Raw genomic sequence first — 13,952 nt, forward strand, 5'->3', positions numbered from 1 at the left:
CAGGGTGGTGATGGTTATCTCTGGAGAAAACTAATGGGTGACCTGCCTATCAAGGTCACCCATTAAGGTCCAGTCACATACTGGTGTTAAAGGTGGTGGCCCCTCCCTTTAGCTGAGGGTCTGGGCTCTGGCACCTTGTCCATTAAACTATCGGTGTTTGCATCCTGGACGGAGGGTCTTTCCAAGAAATATCAATGTTTGGATAGACCCACCCACCCCAAGTATTTTGGTCAATTTCAACTCGCAAGATATGTTTATTATGTTGTTATCATTACAATGACTTTAAGACAATTCAATTCAACTTTGTTCCATGCCAAAAATACTAGGTGCTAAAGTGCTGCTTTTTTCACCATGCTGAAATAGTTGTGTGTTTGCATGCGTAAGCATTTTCTGCTTAACTAACCGGTCTAATTCGCCTCGCCTCAGGGCCAATTCAGTGAAAAAGTCAAATCTAGAGCTGAGATAAATGAAAATGTATGACTGAACTAAAACATTTGTCGCTCTTCTCTTCAATAGACAGAAACACCAGCCAAAAAAAAAATCACATTTGTTGACGCTTATCATAATTTGTCCTTTCATAGAGTATACAAAATGTTTTGCAACATGTTTTACAAACTGGAAAAATGTAGAAAGTAACACAACAAATGTGTGAGCAGTGCAGTCAGTAAAGAAGTAATGACAAAACATTATAAACCATGGATTGGCGACCTATGGCTCGTGAGCTGTTTATGGCACTTTTCATGAGTACAGTACATAAGGCTCGGTGATAAAATTGTTCAAATTCCACCCTAAAGTTCCAATATGGGTCAGCTCAATGTCGGGTCTAGTCCATGCATGCATGCCGAAGCTACTCTGATAATGGATAATGTTCAGATCTAGTATATAAAGGGCAAAGTACCTACAGTTTACAGTCAAGGTGTTACACTAACAGACCCCATTTTGGCGGTACATCGCTAAAGAATAGGGATAAGGAATATGATTAAAAAGCCACAGATCAAACTGCAAACACCCAAAAATGCCAGCAAAGCACCCAGAGCAATTTGATTAGGTGAGCGGTAGTGGTCGGCGAAGCTATCCACACATAGCACACTCTACTCTCTCACACATGCCCACTGTGCTGAAGGGTAATATATCCATAAACTTTTCGTTTGCATTTTTTGTGACATATTTACGAAAGAACTCTGTTTGCACCTTTTTTTAAACCATTATTTACGAAAAAGATTAGCATCTATGATCTTGAGTAACTGTGGGAGGGAGACAAGTTTAATGTGGTTTATTTGTTGATATGGGACACAGACTTTGGCATGATTATTCTTTCATAAATTTGATCAAATCATCCAACGTCACACAGAGAGACAAAATAGGCTGAAAATTTAGCTTTTGTCTGGAGAACAAGTTTGGCTGAATTTTGTCTTCAAATATATGGTATGTTTCCCCAAAAATAATTTTTGTTATTATGGCTCTTTGGGTCAAAAAGGTTCTCGACCCGTTATAAACAGTCAAGTATGCAAACCTGTGCATGCAGATGAAAATAGGGTGGGATGGCAGAGCTATGCCCTTGCACAATAGTATTGCCTTTTACACGCTGGTTAACTACTGTTAAAAGAAAATAACTCTGAAATTGTTTAATTGATGTTGAAAATGTCAGGAAAAAATGTTAAAACGTCATATCGTCACGTCATATTGTCAAATATAAAAAAATTGTGAATATGCTTGATGGCTGTGTTTTGCTGCTGTTGGTGTCAGTGGATTTGTTCAGACCGAGGACAATCGACTTTGGCCTGGACGGATCTATTGACACTAACAAAGATGTTATATAATGAAATTGTGAATATGTTTGATTTTCGAGAAGGTTTGTTCAAACCTCACTTTGTGTTTGCTGTTAAAAACGTAATATTGGAATATAATATTGTGAATGTGCTTAATTGCTGTTGAGATTGTCATGATTGTTTTCTGTTTTTAGTGTCAATAAATTTGTTCAAACCAAAAAAAAAGGGAACCAGAGTCAATCGAGAGTAAATATTTAAAATGGCTACCAACTAGAATTTGCCTTGTATTGCATTCACAGGAAATCATCAAATTAAGGTTGCCCATTTGAACAACTTCATAGTACTTGTAGGACAGGGCTCTTCAACCTGGAGTACGCGGGCACAAGTTGGCATCTTAATGAGAGTTTGAGGTCCCCACAGATCTGTTCTGAAAACAGCTCACCAGTGCTGGCTCATTGTGATTTTCAAGTAAAATGATTTTTCATTGGGTGACTGAGTCTATTCAACCCATTTTTTAAAAATAATTAACCTGTTAATAATAAAGTAGTTTTCTAGCTAGCTAGCTTTTTTTCTTTATTGCCATTTAGTTGAGGTTTTACTCTTGTACCTAGCTATCTAGCTCCTTTTTAAGTTGTTTACCTTTCAAACTAACCATCAAGCTACCTTTTTAGCTATTTAACAAGCCATCTAGCTAAGTTTCTATTTTAGAAATTCATATCAGACCTGGTGCTCCTTGTGCTACTTAGTAACAAAGTTTGAAAAAGATTTGAGACCCCTGTTGTGGGTGCATGTACTCAAAATTCAATTTAGACTGCCAGACAAAGGATTTAATGGAGTTACAATGAGTTGAATACATTGTGACTCACCTAAATTGTTGTTCACAAAGCTCATCTTTTTACGTTGTCCCTTAGCCAGCAGTAAAACTCCGGTGCCTGACAGTAGAAGTAGCAAGGAAAGATCAGGAAATAGCTGAAAAGTACAACCTGCAACAACCTTCACAGCTGCTTATCAGGTACTGGGAGGTAGTCAGTCAGGTTTTAAATACATTCCACTGCTTCAAATTACATCAGATCACTCCCCTAGGCCTTTTTAATCAAAACGTGTAGTCATCAGGGACTTTTGAAATTTCATAGTTTCCATCAATCAATATGTCAACAGGCTTGAATGCACACAAGCAGTAAATAAAATCAGCTCTAAAATGTAGCATTGTTCTCGGGGAAAAAACAAAACACAGAGGTGTTAACGTTCAAGGAGCACTGATATGATCCTAACATCAGCTTTACACTTAAATTGCAGACGTCCTGAGTAGGGATCAACCGATATGGGTTGTTCTTGGCCAATACCGATACGATTATTAGTATTAAGAGGAAGCCTACAACCAATATTAGGAGCCAATATTAATTTTCTGTGGCATTAAACACTTTTAATAATGCAAAAAAAAAGTTTTATTATAACTTCAAATAAAACTTTGATATCTCTGTGAAACCTTTTCAAGTAAATAAATTAGAATTAACACAACTAACCTTTCAACCTAAACCAAAACAGCGCAGGAAACAAAATGAGGCTCAGCAGAAACTTATACAAAATATACATCAAAACTGAAAACACTCTTTGAAACTTTTTACGGTAAATTAGAATCTTAACACGACTAACATGACTAATCTTTCGCTGAAACAAAAACTAAAAGTAAAAAGGGAAAAAAAAGGCTTAGCAGCAACTTGTATAAAGGTACATTAAAAAGGGAGCTTTTTTAACAAATAATACAAACGTCAATACAACTAACATGACTTAAATTACCTTAGAACATAAAATGCATGGAAATTTAAGCTGAGCTGGCTGATTGAAAAAAAAAAAAAAAGGGCACTCGTGTTTTAGAGCCAGATTGACAAACTAATGTTATGGTAACAGTTAATCATCAGCCGTCCACTTTAGCGTGCTTTTTATTTCTAAATCACAAACACACACGCTTAATTGGAACTAACATCCACCTTAACATGCTCTCCGAAAACTTGTTAACATCCTTTGTCTTTGTCCTTGCGACTTCTTTGTATGTTCACAACATGAGCAAATGCTATCGCAGAGGAAACTCGTGGTGGGGACCTGTGTGTGTGTTGCGTGGGCGGGTGTGACTGTGTGAAAGACTGTGATAGGCTGGTGTATTTTGCCAGTCAAACAGTCGAAATGCTGATCACCAGCAGGTGCTCGATGTATTGTTAACATGTCCGGAAAGGAACGAAGGCGGCGGCGGGAGAGGAGGCAAAAGCAAAGCTGCATGCCCGGACTACTACTGCGGCTACCTAACAACTTATACAAGCCACCCCTGCCGAGCCTGTATCTCACCAACAAGCCAGATCCATTACCTATTAAACGAATTACCTGGGGCTACAACTTGTGGGAAACCGCTACATTCGGAAGTCTTGTATTTTAGCACAGAGACCTGTCTCATTTTGAGGATCCCCCAATACTAGTGCAGCTAGTTGCCTGCTCTCTGAAGAACTTTTTTACACTTAGTTTTGTTGCATTATTGTGCTATGACAATAAAGACCGTTCCTTTAATTGCAATTTTATGTTCTTTGTATTTGTAGATCCGTAGATATTATTTTGATACCATCCTATACATTATACGTTACTGAAATCAAATAAATGTTTGTATTTCGCCAGGTTTTGATTATAATGGGACTTTATTTTTAACAAAGCCCCTGATGTCGTTTTTACCAAGTTATAATTAGAAGAACTCAAAGTAGGCTCAGTCAACCACTAAAGACAAATTTCAGTGATATTGCCAACATTCCTCTTTCCAAATCTCGTCTACCATTTCAACAAGATTTTCACCACGTTGAACACGAAATTTGCTGAAGTGTGTAAAATAGAATTATTAGGCAGAAAAATTTAGGCTTGAAGATGTCATACGCGAAAAAGACAGTAATGCACAATGTCGTTCTCAACTCCCATTTTGTAAATAAATACTGAAATTAGTCAAGCAAACCAAACACAAAAGACACATGCTTAAACAGGAACACCAGCCAGCACAAAAAGACTTTTGGCTTTATGCAGGTTGTGGTCCATGGCTCCTCCCAGGAACTGAATCCAGGCCAGGTCGGCTTCTTCACAGATGTGACTTGACCTGCTTGAGGGGACAGGGATTGGCTTAGTGTAACAATGTTAGGGTGGAATTTTGTCAAGGCGGTTTGTAATGAAAACTTCTGGCACCATCCTAGACGCCTACAACATTCTTAAACACAGTTCAAAATGTAGCTTTCTCTGCAATTATGCTTGATCTGATACACCCACAGACCATGCTTCCCATTGATTTCCAGCCAGGTCACACCTGAATTCTTGCTTGTGTTCAAAAACAGAATTATTATTTTTTTCAATTGGGCTCAGGCCGTGTAGTGATCCTCCCCACAATTTTGCAAATATGTTGCAAAATATTTCCCAGGTCAGGCGACTCGAAACATTTAAGCTTCTTTCACACTGCAGGGAAATCATTTTAATCTGTAATCAGTTTGTTTCGCTACATAACTCCCCTTTAAAAATAAACGGACTTGTCAGATGATTTCCAATATAGTCAGTTAGCCTTTGACATTTAAATGACACCACTCTCAGCCAATCGCAAGATTTTTTTCACGGTCTTTAGCCCGTGACAACCTATGAGGGCCTGTATTGACAGAAACGTCATTACCTACTTCGGCTTCAAATATCTTCAGCCAGGAGTAACCGAATCAAATGATGATTGACCCATTGGTTAGATAATAAAATCTGAAAAGAATGATGGGCAGATATTCACTGTGTATCCAAATTAGACCCCAAAATTAGACCTCACAAAAAATATGCGTAACTCCACTTGTGATTCATTTTCACATGCCACTATTACATGCAAATGTTCACAAACATTGATTGGGAAGTCAAACATTTACAACTCTTTCAAGATGTCTAAATACTGGCCAAAGTAAATTACAAAGTTTAAAAAAAATAGTGCTGTAAACTGGTCGTCTCCATTTGGCCGCTTTTGGAAACGCTTGGACCAGGCATGTCCAACCTCCTGCTGGGGCCAGTCACAGCCAGTGATCAAATTTTCACTGGCCCACAGCCTTGGTCATAAAATGAATAATATGTTGCCCGCCAGTAATGTTGACCGGAGTATAAAGTAAATTTTCTTTGGAAGTAAACCTTTGCCCACCTTGCCCTTAGCTTTCTGTAGGAATTTTACCCAACTCATTTACAACATGGGGACTGCAAATAAAAAAAGGAAAGTTGACTGTAAGGGCCGCCGCTTCCTGATTATTTCGCACAGAAATTCAACACAACTGTGTTTGCCTAATTTGCCAAGTACTGTGGTGGTTTTAAGTCAAGTCAAGTCATGTTTATTTGTATAGCCCTTTTCAAATAATATAATATGACAAGACATCTCCAGACAAAACAAGCTGACTACAAAGAGTTAATTGGAAATGAATGGTGTGAAAAGATGAACTGGAAGCTGTTTTAAAGGCACAGCAGCGCTTTTTCACAGGACACTGCGGGTCAAATGTAATTTCTACAAAGATGACATACAAGCTTGCAACCATGATCACCAAGCAGTGCAAACCTTTCATGGAGGGTGAATTTATCCGACTGTTTAAAGAATGCCAGGCAAAATAGCCAGCCCTCACACCTTTTCAGCTTACCGAATCTGGCCCACTTTCTGAAAAGTCTGGACAGCCCTGGCCTAAACCTACCCTTGGAAAAATGTGTAGATTACAATGTTTAGTTTTTCATGTTGTGGCTTCGAGCCATTGTATCACCTGTTTTTCAGAAGAGATCCCCATGCTACACTCATCTTCAGGCATTTAATTATATAAAATTCAGGCGAGACTAAAAATTCCTATTTATACGTGTTCCAACTCAGATTACGCAATATTAGTAGCACTTGCACTGATTATTTCAGTTTGGGAAAAAAAACTCTCCGTGTTATCTTTCAAAAAAGACCAAAACCATCTATATGTTTTAAATGGTTCAAAAAACAGCATTCAACTCACTTTGGGTACGACTTAGATTGGGATTGTAGGCAGACTTTATATCACTCATGTTATTTTCACACTAAACCGCAAGAAGGACCGCTATGCCTGTGATGTCATAAAAGCAGAAGGAGGAAGCCGGCGCATAGTCTACCTCCAGGACTTACTGGGAGTTGTTAACCAGTAAAAGAATAGAATAGAAGAATAGAATATACCTTTATTGTCATTGTTACAAAATGGGTTAACATATTGTGACAACGAAATTGGTATTAAAAAAAAAAAGAAGGTATATTCTATTCTAAAAGTGACACCAAGGATGATAATTTGATAGGATTTAGTGATTTGCAGTGAAGCTGAATATTTGGTAAGCATGTTCTTTATGATAACTCTTAAGCTGCGTCCCATTCTTCTCACTTTCACTCGCTTTTTGCCCTAGTCACTCGGTTTTGCGCGTTCACGTGAAAATGGGATGTGTCCCAATACTCTCAAGACCGAGGGAGAAGTGCCCTCAACCCATGACATAACCACTTCAGATCGAGGGAGGTCGGTACCTCACTTGGAACGAAGTGACTACCCAGAAGGCTTTGTGAATTCTCTATCAACAAACATGGCTGGAAAGGAACCGCACAAATGTAAGTACCGTATTTTCCGCACTAAAAGGCGCACCTAAAAGTCTTCATTTTTTTCAAAAGCTGACCATGCGCCTTATAATACAGTGCGCCTTATTTATGGATCAATATTAAATCGCAAAGTCTTCCAACTAACTTGCAGCCGCCGACTAGATTTTCCCCCGAACGCCAAGTAGTCCGCGGTGTATAGTGGGATTTATTTACCGGCGTTTCATTGGCTAACCAATGTGTCAATCATCATTTGAATCGATCACTATTGGCTAAAGTTATTCGGAGGTCAAGGGGAGGATCCTTTTTATCATTTACAGGCTGGCATTGGCTTGAACGGCAAAACAAAGCCTGCAATTGGCCGAAAAAGATGAGTGCGTATAGCTCGTGGCTGACGGCATACAGAAAGCATTTTTTTACCAATTTGTAAATATTTTATTCTCCTGGATTTACTAAACTCACGGATATAAGAGGACCATGGCTGCACATTATTATTGAACACAACGACTTCGGTGAGCTACTTCGGCTATATATTTTCCCTGTATCTTGTTTCAGACTGAACTCGATGTTTCTGTGATAAGCGGTGCAGATAATGGATGGAATGGAGAGTGTCTATTTTTAAATTAAACTCAATTCCAAGTGTTTATTGTCATATGCACAGTAAAGTTGCGAGCGAAAATAGAAACTAAGGAAGGGTTGGCATTTCTTGAATCCCAAGACTTAAACCTTCCGAATGATGGAACGATGCATTTGAGTGACATCGTACGGACACCGCATGCATCTTTGCAAGCTTTGGGAATGTTAAGGGGGTAATAAGTTTGACTGAACTATCTGACTGTTTTGTCGACATTCCCATTGTAGCGCCTTATAATACGGTGCGTCTTATGTATGTCAAATATAGGACCAAAAACTATTTTTTCGGGGTGAGCCCTATAACCCGGTGCGCCTTATAGTGCGGAAAATACGGTAGTTTTCCACAACTACGTATGTATTTGCAACGAAATATATTGAGATATCTTAGTTAAACGTAAATGTAACAGAAAATCGTATTTTCGCGTTAAAACATGAACATCGCAAAATCGCTACTTTAAACTGCACAAATTTACCGAGGGAGCCGCAAACAACTCTTCAACCGTAGAGTTGGATAACTGCAGAAAATCACGGTACAGCCTATCCCTGTTTTTATCTTAAACAAGTCGTGCTTTTACATCTACATGGCCAGTCGCTAAAGCGGCATAGTCACAATAACGTTCTGTATATATGCGCTTGTTTACTGCACACAATTTCGAGTGTCGTGTTCTATTTACAATATAATTCTTTCATGTGAGATCAGTATGCATTAGTTTTCATCATGCATCATGAGTAATGTCTCCGAATTTCACGTGGAAATACAGATGAAACTAATAACTATCAAATAGTCCACTGCCTTCTCTGTAAACACGTATTAAATAAACTTATTACCTTCTCAAAATGTTGTCCAAATGTGGAGACAATTCTAAAGCATATGTGATGCTGGCCAATAGAAGGCTCTTCCAGACATAAGAACAACATGTCAGGTTTGTTTATCAAATAATTATCCAGAACACATCCTATAATTTCCTGTCTCACATCAACTTGTTCAGCATCCTATACACAGTTGTTTTTGTACAATACACCAGCATTAATTAATTCTTGTTTTTTCCACCCAACCTAAAGGCCAATGTAAAATGTCCCGTGGAAGAGCTGGCCACCATTCCAGCTACCACACCATCCACGCCACCGGGCACGTCGTTGGCATCTTCCAATCCAGTGCCAAACCCCAAATCACCCAGAAAAAAAAGGAAGCACGATACACTCCTTGACTTTTTGAAAGAGGAGTCTGCCAGAGTGAAGAAAAGGCACGAGGAAACTGAGGCCAAAACTGAGCGGTTCCTGATCCTTTTTGGGAAGCTCGTGGACAAATTTCCAGAACAGTCACATCTCTGCAATGTTTCCCTTTGTTTTATAAAAAGAAATAATTTCATTTTATTAAGAATTAAATGAAGTTCCAGTTTGTGTTTTTCAGTTTTATGGAAGTAATGGTATATTTCTGTTACATTTTGTGACACATTACTTATTTACTATTATGTATTTCGGCCCAATGTGACTTTGTTTTTCTGAAAGTAAACTATTATTTAACCCAGAGTGATTTGTAGTTGTTTTCTGTCCAACAGTCACATAGTTCACACACAGTATGTCACATCATTATGAAATAAACCACTAAGGTGTTACTCAAAATAAAGACGTTTATTGATTAGTAATGCAGAAAAGCACAGGATGCAAATGTGGGTCTGACTTCCAGAGCCTGAAACATGGCTTTTGGGCAATTTATTCCACATTAACTGTGGACAATTCTGTATACGGTGGACCTGGGAACACCGTATACGGACTCTCCAACTGCCACACCACAGGTCGAGACTCAAGTTGATTACATGTGACGTAGGCCAATACGTCACTGAGGTCGAAAGCCAATTCATATTACGGCCATATACTGGACTGGGGTGGAACCTCGCAAGTCCCGTCCAATTTCTTAGGGGACAATCTTCACTTTGCACTCCACTCACCGAGGGGACTTCCCTATGGAAGGACCTCACCAGAGGCTTCTCAGGGCCAAGTGAGAGGAATGGAATTGGGCCTTAATATGTTACAATGAAATTCATTGTCAACTATTGTATACGATCCTGCTGCGACCAGTAAGTGTCCGGGTTGCCTCTCGGCTCTACACCATCCTCATCGTCATCCAGCCTGCCCCAAAAATGGAAGGTTGCTGGTTCAAGCCTCGGCCGAGTCATACCTAAGACTTACAACATTGGCACTCATTGCCTCCCTGCTTGGCGCTTAGCATTAGGGGTTGGAATTGGGGGGTTAGGTCACCTCATGACTCCCAAGACATCAGTTGGGTTGAGCGAGGGGGCTGGGAATCCCCTCCTCTGTATCAATCTCCCAGAAAGAGTCATAAAAGACTCTAGCCACCTCCCACTAGGGGGATATGGCTCTGGTATATATATATATATATATATATATATATATATATATATATACTGGACTGTCTCAGAAAATTAGAATATTGTGATAAAGTTCTTTATTTTCTGTAATGCAATTAAAAAAACAAAAATGTCATACATTCTGGATTTATTACACATCAACTGAACTATTTCAAGCCTTTTATTATTTGAATATTGCTGAATTTGGCTTACAGCTTAAGAAAACTCAAAAATCCTATCTCAAAATATTAGAATATCATGAAAAAGTATACAAGTAGGCTATTCAACTAATCACCTGATTCATCTAATTAACTCGAAACACCTTGCAAGGGTTTCCTGAGTCTTAAAAACACTCAGCTTGGTTCAGTAAACTAAATCACAAGTATGGGGAAGACTGCTGATCTGACTGCTGTCCAGAGGACCATCATTGATACCCTCCATCAGGAGGGTAAGACACAAAAAGAAATTTCTCAAAGAGCAGGCTGTTCACAGAGTGCAGTTTCAAAGCATATCCACAAAAAGTCTGTTGAAAGGGAAAAATGTGGCCGGAAACGCTGCACAACCAAGAGAGATGACCGCAGCCTTAACAAAATTGTGAAGAAGAGCCGCTTCCAGAATTTGAGGGAGCTTCAAAGACGGTGGGCTGAAGCTGGAGTCCAGGTATCAAAAGCCACAGTTCACAGACGTGTCCGGGAAATGGGCTACAATAGCCGTATTCCCATGGTCAAGCCACTTCTGAACTCAAGACAACGGAAGAAGCGTCTGACTTGGGCTATGGAGAAGAAGCACTGGACAGTTGCAGAGTGGTCCAAAGTCCTCTTTTCAGACGAAAGCAAGTTTTGCATTTCATTTGGAAGTCAAGGCGCCAGAGTCTGGAGAAAGGCTGGAGAAGAGCAAAATCCAAGTTGCTTGAAATCCAGTGTGAAGTTCCCACAGTCAGCAATGGTTTGGGGAGCCATGTCAGCTGCTGGTGTTGGTCCACTGTGTTTCATCAAGTCCAGAGTAAATGCAACTGTGTACCAAGAGAATTTGGAGCACTACATGCTTCCATCTGCTGAAAAGCTCTATGGAGATGAGTATTTCATTTTCCAGCATGATCTGGCACCTGCCCACAGTGCCAAAACCACCAGTAACTGGTGCACTGACCATGGCATCACTGTCCTTGATTGGCCTGCTAATTCCCCTGACCTGAACCCCATCGAGAATTTGTGGGGTATAGTTAAGAAGAAGATGAAAGACACCAGACCTACAAATGCAAATGAGCTGAAGGCCGCTATCGAAGCATCCTGGGCATCAATAACACCTCAGCAATGCCACAGGCTGATTGCCTCCATGCCACGCCGGATTGATGCAGTAATCCGTGCAAAAGGATTCCCAACCAAGTACTGAGTGCATCAATGGACATTTTCAAATGTTTGATTTACTTTTGCTGTTATAAAATTATTTTTTTACTTGGTCTGAGGAAGTATTCTAATATTTTGAGATAGGATTTTTGAGTTTTTTTCAGCTGTAAGCCAAAATCAGCAATATTCAAATAATAAAAGGCTTGAAATAGTTCAGTTGATGTGTAATGAATCCAGAATGTATGACATTTTTGTTTTTTTAATTGCATTACAGAAAATAAAGAACTTTATCACAATATTCTAATTTTCTGAGACAGTCCAGTATATATATATTTATATATATATATATTTTTTTTTCTTCCTTGACACTGTTGACCAGACGTTGCAGCCCTTGTGAAAATGGCGACAACAAATCACGGCTGTGCTCTAGAAGGAAGGTGAACTGGCCAAATTCTATGTCATTATTCGTAGAAAGCTGGTGGGCAAATGGCCAACATGGCCTAAAACTAGATAGGTTTTGTTGTTTAATCTTAATATCACCCACACGAATCAGAATGCCACGTTTTAAGTAGTGAAGTCTCATACAAATAATTGTGAAATTTGGGGCGTTGGATAAGTCCCTCTCTTGGATATGTTTTTGAGTTAATACTGAAATCTATACAACAACCCCTAGCAAAAAGTATGGAATCATCAGTCTTGAACTTTTGCGTTGAAGCGTCAACGATGGTTTCCTTTTTGCTTTCTTATATGAAAATCCCATTTCCTTTAGGTGTTTTTGCACGGTTCTGTCACAACTTTCTCCCATTTCCTCTTCATTTGTCTTGTTGTGACTTTTCTGTTTTCAAGACATATGGGTGAGTTGTTTGTCTGGTTGGCTAAATGTCTTCCTTGTCCAACCAATATGCTCGACTTTGAGAACTTTCCAATGCTGTTCGTAGTTGGTCCAAATCTTCAATACAGTTGACTGAACAGCCCACATCTTTGGCAACCATACGAGTAGTTACCTTCTTCAAGAAGTTTGATGATCCTGTCTTTTGTCTCAAGAGACATCTCTCTTGTTGGAGACATGATTCTTGCCGATCCACTTAGTCCAGGAGCCCTCCAAGGTGTGATAACGGCACTGTTTTTAACAGCTGACCAAAGACGAAGAAGTCTGCGGGCTCGAGAGCGTTCTCCATCCGGGCCCCGGTGTTGTGGAACGCCCTGCCTCTGGAGATAAGATCTGCAACCTCAACGGAAGTTTTTAAATTGAGGCTTAAGACACACTTCTATTCCAAAGCATATGATTGATGCCCACCTTGTATTCTGTTTTGTCCTGTCTTTTTCTGAGGCCTGCCTGGCTGATACGAAGGAGAAGGATGATCTGGGATGGGTCAACGGACCGGGGTCTGACCTGCAGCATGTCAACCCCTGCATTTACCAGCTGGCGTCGTCGTTGATGTCATGCTCTTTCCGGACATTTTCAACATTTTACCTAGTGTTTACTATTCTGAATACAGTAATGCTAATTGTAATTCACCCTGTTCAATCCTGGAAGGGGGATTACCACATGTGAGGTCCTTTCTCAAGGTTTCTCTTTTCTCCTCACACTGAGGTTTTTGAGTTTTTCCTTGCCCGCATGCTGGTTTGCTGGTTTAAGATGAGGTAATTGTGTAATGTTGTAACTGTAATCCTGTGCAGTCCTTTGAGACATTTTTGTGATTAAGGGCTATATAAATAAATTTGACTTGACTTGACTTGACTTGAAAGGAGATTGACTGGGTGTGTACTCATGTTCTACTCAAAATGCACTGATTCCAATTTCTTTACTCAGAATTAAGTGATTCCATTTTTATTTCCCTGCACTTGCTCTATAAAATTAACATTTACTGACTATTTCAAGTTTTTTTTATTTATTTATTTTAATGTTTCTGAATGCCAATATGTTGCACTTTGGAATGACCTTACGATTGTATCATGTTAGTGATCTGAGTTTTTCCTACAGAATAAAATGTCTGAGTGAGGGCTTGCCCAAGATTGGTAATTCCATACTTTTTGCTAGGGGTTGTAAAGTCAGCTCGTTTTTTCATATTGCATTATTAGCGCAGTTCTGAAAGAAAGTAGTGAGCAGAAAGTGATGCTCACCTGATAATTGCAAGAACTTTCTTCACATGTGCTGCTAGTTTAGAGACCTGCCGAGTAGGGAAAAATAGATTAAAATTCTGCCATGTTCCAAGACCAGGTTTTC

The 13,952-nt window shown here is 39.4% G+C and overlaps 2 protein-coding genes across 10 annotated transcripts in view; both read right to left on the reverse strand.

Annotated features, from left to right (window-relative positions):
* The window catches only part of tgm8 (transglutaminase 8), an 85,636-nt gene extending 71,748 nt beyond the window's left edge, over nucleotides 1-13,888 (reverse strand). For 2 of the 3 annotated variants that reach the window (XM_088337437.1, XM_088337439.1), the window contains exon 1: nucleotides 2,636-4,538. In XM_088337437.1, coding sequence (XP_088193563.1) covers nucleotides 2,636-2,660 — 25 coding nt within the window. In that variant the 5' untranslated portion in view covers nucleotides 2,661-4,538. Of the gene's footprint in view, nucleotides 1-2,635; nucleotides 4,539-13,849 lie in introns of those variants that run through there. The other variant, XM_088337438.1, reaches the window with a different exon arrangement.
* The window catches only part of ccndbp1 (cyclin D-type binding-protein 1), a 121,455-nt gene continuing 112,205 nt past the window's right edge, over nucleotides 4,703-13,952 (reverse strand). For 3 of the 7 annotated variants that reach the window (XM_088337441.1, XM_088337440.1, XM_088337442.1), the window contains 3 exons: nucleotides 13,850-13,896; nucleotides 13,023-13,118; nucleotides 12,080-12,947 (listed from right to left, as the gene is read on the reverse strand). In XM_088337441.1, coding sequence (XP_088193567.1) covers nucleotides 12,677-12,947; nucleotides 13,023-13,118; nucleotides 13,850-13,896 — 414 coding nt within the window. In that variant the 3' untranslated portion in view covers nucleotides 12,080-12,676. Of the gene's footprint in view, nucleotides 4,897-12,079; nucleotides 12,948-13,022; nucleotides 13,119-13,849; nucleotides 13,897-13,952 lie in introns of those variants that run through there. The other 4 variants (XM_088337445.1, XM_088337447.1, XM_088337443.1 and 1 more) reach the window with 3 other exon arrangements.

Source organism: Urocampus carinirostris, chromosome 6, assembly GCF_059441175.1.
Source record: "Urocampus carinirostris isolate Australia breed hairy pipefish chromosome 6, RoL_Ucar_1.0, whole genome shotgun sequence".
NCBI lineage: Eukaryota > Metazoa > Chordata > Actinopteri > Syngnathiformes > Syngnathidae > Urocampus > Urocampus carinirostris.